The 9,103-nt window shown below is 43.0% G+C and overlaps 1 protein-coding gene across 2 annotated transcripts; it reads left to right on the top strand.

The window, feature by feature from the left end:
- The first annotated feature begins 460 nt into the window (after positions 1-460).
- CUNH1orf68 (chromosome unknown C1orf68 homolog) lies at positions 461-1,345 on the top strand. Of its 2 annotated transcripts, XM_003800353.1 has the most exons (2): positions 461-550; positions 650-1,345. In XM_003800353.1, exons 1-2 carry the CDS (start codon positions 461-463, stop codon positions 1,343-1,345), a joined length of 786 nt encoding a protein of 261 aa, XP_003800401.1. The 2 variants fall into 2 exon arrangements, with proteins under 2 accessions (XP_003800401.1, XP_012667214.1); XM_012811760.1 differs by having other exon boundaries at positions 461-1,345.
- Positions 1,346-9,103: the final 7,758 nt, after the last annotated feature.

Here is a 9,103-nt window from a genome sequence, read left to right as displayed (position 1 = left end):
ATTTGCCTTCCTTGGAAGGAAGAAGGAAAGTCACCCAGAAGAGAACTGATGGCGGAGAATTTGTGGCAGGGGGACGTGAAATGGGGAACAGCAATTTCTTAACGAGAATTCGCAATATTAGATGGAAGTAAAACGAGAAGAAGCTAGCAGAGTTGGGTAGAAATGCAGACATCACTCTTTCAAGCTCTTCATTTCTCGTTGTGGAGACTGAGTCCAGAGGCAAGCGGAGACTAGTTGAAAGTCACACAGGAAAGTGAGGCCACAAGCGCTGAGCCTAGAGACCCTGGCTCTGAGTCCCGCCTTCTGCCAGGTGTAATTCCCTGAGTGTCTGAGGCTTTCTCAGAAAGGACAGAGCTTACCGATCACTCCAAAGGGGTTGCTGATGACCTCCCTTGAAACCTTCCTAGTTTCACACTTCTGATGAAATCTTTCTTTTCAGATTTTACAAAACCACAGGAAAATGTGTGACCAGCAGAAGCAGGCACAAGTCTTCCCATCTTGTGTGAAAGGCTCTGGACTGGCGGCTGTGCAAAGTACCCAGGGTGCTTCAGTGAAAGGCCCATCCTCTGGGGAGATGCAAGCCATTGGTGGGGCAGGCCTTGCTCCCACCTCTGCTCAAACCTATGTGAAGTGCCTGGCTCCCTGCCAGACCATGTATGTCAAATGCCCAGCTCCCTGCCAGACCATGTATGTCAAATGCCCAGCTCCCTGCCAGACGACCTACGTGAAGTGCCCAGCTCCCTGCCAGACATACAAGAAGTGCCCAGCTCCCTGCCAGACCACATATGTGAAGTGCCCAGCTCCGTGCCAGACCACGTATGTGAAGTGCCCAGCTCCGTGCCAGACCACGTATGTGAAGTGCCCAGCTCCGTGCCAGACCACGTATGTGAAGTGCCCAGCCCCGTGCCAGACCACGTATGTGAAGTGCCCAGCTCCGTGCCAGACCACGTATGTGAAGTGCCCAGCTCCGTGCCAGACACAGACGTACTATGTCCAGTGTCCTTCTCCTGGCCAGAGCTCCTGTGTCCCAGCTCCTGCGGGTGGCTCAGCCTCCCAGGCCTGTGCTCCTGACCCATGCTCTGCACCTTGCTCCACCAGCTACTGCTGCCTGGCTCCCCGGACCTTCGGGGTGAGCCCCCTGAGACGCTGGGTCCAGCGACCCCAGGATTGCAACGCGGGATCCTCTGGTTGTTGTGAGAGCTCCGGGTGCTGCGGCTCTGGGGGCTGTGGCTGCGGCTGTGGCGGCTCTGGGTGCTGTGGCTCCGGATGCTGCTGTTTGGGAATCATCCCCATGAGGTCCCGAGGTCCTGCATGCTGTGACCATGAGGACGACTGCTGCTGCTAAACGCAGGCTGCAGAACTCTTCGTGCTGTGGCGCCCTCCTGCAGTCTGCTAGCCTGCGCCCCTTCTGGTGACCCCAGCAGGGTAGACCCCTCCTCAAGGCAGCCTGCCAGAGTTAGCTCAGCCCCCAGACTTTGGCAAGAATAAAGCTCTGAACGCAGTTTCTGGTAACTTCCTGTCTGCTTCTTTGGTCCGCGTTTATGCCATTCTGTCTGACAGACGTCTCTTTTGCTCTTGACTCCTGGGAATCCCGCGCTCTCTAGAATGTTGTGAATAAACTTCCTCACCCAAGTTAGGCAGCATCTGCAGAGGAAATTAGGGGTTGAGAGCTTCCTCCTTCTTGCCCTTTGATTAATTTGAGGAAAGGTTTTGGTGGTGATAAGGCCCTCACGGTAGCATAACTACCACCTGTGAACTTGGGATTGTCCCAGGCACCAGTATAAAGACCACCTTGAGCCTAGAAAGTTAATGCCATTTTGAAAAAAAGTCCTTAATTCCTATGAAGTAGATGACTGGGTTTGAAGACAGGGGATAAATTAGAACAGAAATAGTGTTCTAGCACCCCATCCTTCAGAAGTACGCAGAAAAGACAGTGTGAGGAGAAGCAGCAGCCATGGTCTGGGCTCCCAAGGCACCTGGATGAGTGCCTGGGGCACATCCTGTGAACCCAACACATGGCAGTGGGACCTCCCTCCTCCACAGCAGCCTGAGACCAAGGTTTGAGAAGTCCTCAGAAGCCTGGCCAGTGTGGACAGTGCATAAGCAGATTTTGTGTCTGATTATCATTCATTCATTATATAAATAGTGATTGAACTTCTGCTTTATTCCAGTCATCATCTCTACTATTTTGGAATTTACAACACACAGGGAGACTGATCAAATAATCCAGCAAAAAAAAAGTAAAATTGAATCTATGAGTACCCTACAATTCTCAAATTTTACCTGGTTAGAGATCAGAAAGGACTTCCCTGAGAAAGTTCAACTTGACTACAAGTCTGAGGTAGTCAGAGGCCGAGCGGTGAGGGAAGGCATCTTCTTATACAAGCAAGAATAAAGGGTGGGCTCTGGCTGGGGAGACAGGTGGACAGGTGTCAGAGGCTGGAGGAGAGAGTGCAAGGCAAGGCAGCCAAGGGCTGGAGCCCCTGACCACTGCTCAGGGCAGTGTAAGCTGGGTAGACCAGCACTTTTTGCCAGGTTGCGTGCAGACAGCTGATACTACAGGGTCTATGCCTTTTACAGTTTACTTTTCTCTGCAGAAAGAAATTCATATTTTTAGAGTATATGAAACAATTGCTTGATAGCATTAGTTTGCCTGCTTCTCTCCTTGCCCTGCCATGCATACCTGCCCCACTCTGGGTCTAGTTTGCAGGCCTATAAAGTAGCAGATACCTCCAGAACCAATGTCAACTTCACACCACTGACTCTCTCATTTTTGAAAGTGATGGGCTAGAAATGCAGCTTTTGGAATATTTAATCTCATGACATTGTTATGTTAACCCAGAGTTCTACCATACTGTTTCTTATAACTATGTACTCAATTCTGATATGAGGACAATTAAGGCCTAGTACATGATGGGAGGTGGGGGATGGGGAGAGCTGAGAAAGGGAGGGAAGGAGGGGAAGGGGGTTCAGGGTTGTGGTACAACTTTTGGGGGTGGGACACAAATATAAGAGGGTCCTTATCTAACAAAAGCAATCAATGTAACCTGGTTCTGTGTACCCTCAATGAATCCCCAACAATAAAAAAAATGAAATATTGATGCACTATTTTTTATGTAAAATAACTCAGACTTCCTGGCTCTTGCGTCCTCTGCAGTATTTATTGGAGGTTTAGCCAGGAACAATTTAGATAGAATAGCAAATCCAGAATGTGAAACCAAACTCCTGGGAAACTGGGAAAAGTTTCCTTGAACTAAATGCTGCTATCCTAGGATCCACAATGAATCTGCTTTTCCACAATTTTTCTGGAAAAGTGTATTGAATACAACCCTAAGTCTAGTTGCCTAGGTAGGATAGTTTTTATAACATTTTTGCTTCAGGAAAATACCTCTGCCAAAATTTCTGACAACTGTAAAGCTAATACAGGGTGGCACCTGTGGCTCAAAGGAGTAGGGTGCTGGCCCCATATACTGGAGGTGGCGGGTTCAAACATAGCCCTGGCCAAAAAAAAAAAAAAAAAAAAAAAAAAGCTAATACATAACTTTGTATTTCTTAAATATACACATCAAGAACAATTTTGTATCCTACATATATGTTATACAAAGAGATCATAATCCTATATGAATGTATAGCCGATATTGTTAACTATCCACAAGAAAAAATGACACATATTAATTTCTCCTTTTTGTTTGTTTTGAGGTAGGATCTGGCTCTACTGTGCAGGCCGGAGGGCAATGGCACTAACACAGCTCACAGAAATCTCTACCACCAGGGCTTAAGTCATCTTCCTGTCTCAGCCTCCCAAGTAGTTGGGACCACGGACACACCCTGCCAAACTCTGCTAATTTTTGAAAAATTCTTTCTTGTAGAAACAGAAGTCTTGCTATATTACCCAGGTTGATATTGAAATCTTGGCTTCAGGTGATCCTGGGCATGAGACTCCACATCTACCCTTGAATCTGTTTATTTTGACACTTCAAAGGAAAGACAGACTTTCCTTTCATTTACTGAGAGCCTACTATGTGCTGAGCAATGAGTGAGCCACTTTCCATGCCCATGCTGTTTACCTTTTGAGTGATGGGATTACTGATCTGAACTACCTGGCAGGTTTGGGAGGACCATAGTTGGCACAATGGCTAGTGTTATGGTCAAAGCTGGACTAGTAAGTCAGACAGTTATATGTACTCACCCTGTGACTCCAGACAAATTACATGGCCTCTGCACTCAGAGAGGTTGTGTCTCATGAAACCGTCTACACTAGTGGCCACTACTGTCAGGTGCACAGCGTAGAAGGGGCTGGGTCAGGGGATCTGAAAGGCAACTTAGAGACTAAGAGGGTGACAGTCATATCAGATGAAAAGTATTAAAGTGGTTCTTGTGGTTTGAAATTTTTAGTTGTGTAGTGGAAAGAAATGAGAGAAGGTATTAATGACAGACAAAATTATGAAAATGTGCAACCTGACACCACAAGTGACTGTGTCTCCCAGCATCTCCTACCTCTATTCTCATCCTGGCTCTATTAAAGTTTCCTTGGATAGGAGTGGATAAGCCCCTTCTCTCTGGGCCTCAGTTTTCTGTGCTGTAAAATGAGGAAATTGGGTGAGACCATCATGAAGACCCTTTTCGAGGGCTGGAAGTCTGTCCTCCTCATTCTTTGACTCTCCCTCCAAGCTCAGAGAAAATGTTTCCCCAGGATACTGGGAATGGGTGATGTTTTGCAGAAACTGCCATACCTGCAAAGGGGCCAAGGAAGGGGGCACACAAATGCCAGCTCCTCTGCTGGAGCCCATGCTAGATAGAAAGGGGGTCTAGACTGAGCTTTCAGACAGAAGTTGGCTGGGAAAGGCTGTGATCTAATTTCATTCCTTGTCATTTGTGCATCTCAGACAGCTGATGGTCTGATTAGCATGTCTGTGGTGTGCAACAGGTGGGTGTTGAGTGGCCAGGCCACTGGGGAGAGAGGGGGAGGGCAGCGTACATAGTGCAGGGGCTGCACAGGCAGACAGTGCATTCAGGGTCCTTGTGGCTGGGCCACATGTGCAGCTCACAGGGACATTCTGCTGGAGACCTGTTTATCTTAACTGTTATCTGGGCACTCTGTGAGAGCTGGGAACTAGCCTTACATGCTTTGATGTCCCTGTGTGTGGCACTTAGTATGTTCTTGTTGAATAAAGAAGTGAATCTCCCCTATTTTTGTGCCTGTCCTATGGGGATGTCCTGTATTGTGTTGGGACGCTCGGAGGCCCCAGGGGCCTTGCTTCTGTGGGTTTCTCACATAGGAAAGTGTCAAGCTAAGTACTATCTGCAGCTCACTGAGCTTGGCAGGTGCCAAGCACCTGGCCTCCTGCCAGCTGGCTCCGGAAGGACTGTGCCTCATGGCTGGCCCTCCCCTGCTTTGTTTTTCTCCCCAGACTGTTTCACTACCTAATGAAATATTCATATATTCATGTCTATTTGATTATTGTTCTGACTTTCCTGTTAGAATGGAAGCACCTGGGGGTCAAGGATCTTTTTCACTATACCTCCAGTGCCAAAAGCAATGCCTGACATGTAGCAAATTTTGACACATATTTAAGGTGACCAGATTTTCCCTTAGAGAAGCGGTTCTCAACCTGTGGGTCAAGACTTTCCTTTTTTTTTTTTTTTTTTACCATTTTAAACATTTTTCTTACATATACATGTGTATACTAGGTTTCCACTTTTGCCTTCACAGAATTAAAAGGCTAAATTTAATGACAATAATAATATTTAACATAAGGACTGAGAACAAAAACCTCATAAAGAATGAAAGAAGATAAATACATTCAGAAAAAAATTCAGATGATTGCTGCAATGAGTAATAGTAATAATACAAAGAAAGTAACATTCGCATTGTCAAATAGAAGTATGTCTATTATAGAATACTTTGATCAGTTAACTTCTTCTTATTTTGTTTTTTCCAAAGTCTCAAAAAAATAGACAACTAATATTTATAAATAAAAGATAATTTCAAAAAAAACAGATCATACCAAATCTTATAGACAATAGAAAAAGAAATACTTCAAAATCATTCTACTTAATCTGGATACACCTGATATTAAAATTAGAGAAAATATATTATTGTAAAAGGGAAATTACAAACATATTTCACTTATAAATGAGGATGCAATATGATAAACAACATATTAACATGTTGAATTAAAAATTAATGTTTAAGTAATGTACTTTGGTCAAATTTAAATACAATTTATATGAGAATTAGTCACTATTTTCTTTTCTTTGTTTTAATACATAATCATTTATTACTTGCTTGTTACAGAGTACATAGACAAAATACAAATAGCAAACAATTTTTTCCTTCTTATGTTTTTACTAAAGTCTAAAAAAAAGACAACTAATATATATAAATAAAAGTAAAAAATAATTTCTAAAAAAACCCCAGATCACGCCAAGTCTTACAGACAGAAGAAATAGAAATACTTCAAAATCATTCTACTTAGTCTGGATACCCCTGATAGTAAAATTAGGAAAAATATATTATTATAAAGGGGAAATTACAGACATATTTCACTGATGAATAAAGATGCAATATGATAAACAACATATTGACATGTTGGATTAAAAATTGATATTTAAGTAATATATGTTAATCAAAATTAAATCCAGTTTGTGTGAGAATTAAACATTATTTTTTATATATATATATATATATATTTTGCCCACATCCCCTCGCTCCTTCTCAGTCTGATCTCCCCTTCCCCCATGCCTAGGGTGACCAGATTTTAACATCTGTAAGGCGGGACAACATGGTTGGGGGCGGAGCGGGGGCAGAGCCGGGGCGCGAAGCAGGGGCGCAGAGCGAGGGTGCAGGGCAGGGCAGGGCCTGACAACAAGGCAAACTTTGATAAGCAGTTCTCAATAATCACTTCTCAGCAATTATTTATTACAGTTTAACATTAAAATTAACAAAAATAAATAAAACTCATATTCTGGCGAAATACCCATATGGCGGCCGAAAGCCTTATATTCCCTTCTTGTTCTCCAGCCCGTTCGTGCATTTTTTCCAAAAATCGGGACTTTTTAAAAATGCTGCGGGAGGGGACAAATTGTTGAAAAGCGAGACTATCCTGCCAAAATCGGGACGTCTGGTCACCCTACCCATGCCCCACCATGTCATTAATTGTCATTAATTGTCTTCATATCAAAGTTGAATACATAGGATTCTTACTTCTCCATTCCTGTGATGCTTCACTAAGAATAATGTGTTCCACCTCCATCCAGGTTATTACAAATGCTGTAAAATCTTCATTTTTTTGATGGCTGTATAATACTCCATAGTGTACATATACCACAGCTTACTAATCCATTCCTGTGTTGAAGGACATTTAGGCTGTTTCCACGTTTTAGCGATTGTAAATTGGGCTGTGATAAACAGCCTCGTACAAGTGTCTTTATAGTAAAAGTTATTTTTTTTTTCTTATGGATAGATGCCCAATAGTGGGATTGCAGGATCAAATGGAAGGTTTCTCCATACTTCCTTCCAAAAAGGTTGTATTAGTTTGCAGTCCCACCAGCAGTGCAAGACCGTTCCTTTCTCTCCACATCCACGCCAGCATCTATAATTTTGAGTTTTTGTGATATAGGCCATTCTCGCTGGGGTTAGATGATATCTCAGGGTGGTTTTAATTTGCATTTCTCTAATAATTAGAGATGAAGAGCATTTTTTCATATAGTTAGTAGCCATTTGCCTATCGGCTTTAGAGAAGATTCTGTTCATCTCTCTTTCCTATTGACATATGGGGTTGTTGGTTTTTTCTTGTAGATTAATTGAAGTTCTGCATAGATCCTGGTTATTAGACTTTTGTCAGATTCAAAATATGCAAATATCCTTTCCCATTGAGTAAGTTGTCTATTTGACTGGTTATTGTCTCCTTTGCTGTACAGTTTTCCACCACTTCTGACCTCCTCGTGGGGTTCTAAAGTCTCTCACTGACTTCCTGGGTCACCAGAGGACAGCCTCTGGACAAAACCCACCGGCCAGAGATGCCTGAAATCTTCTCTCCCCCTTCTCACTGTGCCCGGTTACACAGAAGCTGCTACTCAGTCATCATTTTGCTGTGTAGGTGACCAGATTTTAACACTGTTAAAGCAGGACACCATTGATGGGGGTGGGGGTGGGGTGGGGGATGTTCTCAATTAAAAATTTGGTCTATATGGAGCAACAAAAATTTTCATAGAACACAAAAATAGCATTGTAATATATATATATATTTAATTTCAACATAAGTACAATTTACAAATATAATACATTAAAAAAAATATGCATTGGGTGGCACCTGTGGCTCAAAGGAGTAGGGTGCTGATCCACCTGGGTGACCTTGCCCAGGAGGGGAGTAGGGAGTGTACATTAGCCTTTTCATTTCCAAATTAAGTTACATTAACCTGTTCATTCTCAAATGGAGTTACATTAAACTTTTCACCCCAAAACTGTATATTCCCTTCTCATTGTCCCGCTGTTCACTAGCTTGTCATGCATTCTTTCCAAAAATTGGGACTTTTTAAAAATGCTGTGGGATGCGGGACAAATTGTTAAAAATCAGGACTGTCCTGCCAAAAGCAAGACCTCTGGTCACCCTACACATATTGAGTGAAGAGTGACTGAGTCTCCTAGTCACCCGAGAGGTAGACAGAACTTATCTTCATTTTATAGTTAAAGATAACAGCCTCCTAAGGTTGGATACTTTGCCTAAAGTCACATTAATAGAAGTTCACATTTGAACTTAAATTTACATCAGAGCCTCAGTTCTTACCCGGTAGGTGATTGTGTCCTCTGCTCTAGACCCTGAATTCCCGCATATGGAGTTTCCCACACGTGCAGGGCTTCTGTGCCTTTGTGACACTTGAGAAGTTGCTTTCAATCAAAGGGCCATCTTTTGTCTTCAGTCTCTCTTTATTTCACACTTCCTTTGCTCTCCAGATCTCTTTTTAAGTACTGCTGCTAATAATAACTGAAAATTGCAAAGTAAAATCTAGTTCACTGTCTTTTTTGAATTACAAAGAAATTTTAAATCAGCTCATTTAAAAAATAGCCATATGCAATAGTAAAAGAAATATTAATATTGTT

This window comes from Otolemur garnettii, unplaced genomic scaffold, assembly GCF_000181295.1.
Source record: "Otolemur garnettii isolate 467f Iridium unplaced genomic scaffold, OtoGar3 scaffold00174, whole genome shotgun sequence".
Classification (NCBI taxonomy): domain Eukaryota; kingdom Metazoa; phylum Chordata; class Mammalia; order Primates; family Galagidae; genus Otolemur; species Otolemur garnettii.
The sequence above is the reverse complement of the archived record's forward strand: the minus strand, read 5'-3'. Positions and strand labels throughout refer to the sequence as shown.

Bases quoted from the DNA above. Each gene is read 5' to 3' on its own strand.
- CUNH1orf68 (XM_012811760.1), top strand. From the start codon at position 461: ATGTGTGACCAGCAGAAGCAGGCACAAGTCTTCCCATCTTGTGTGAAA.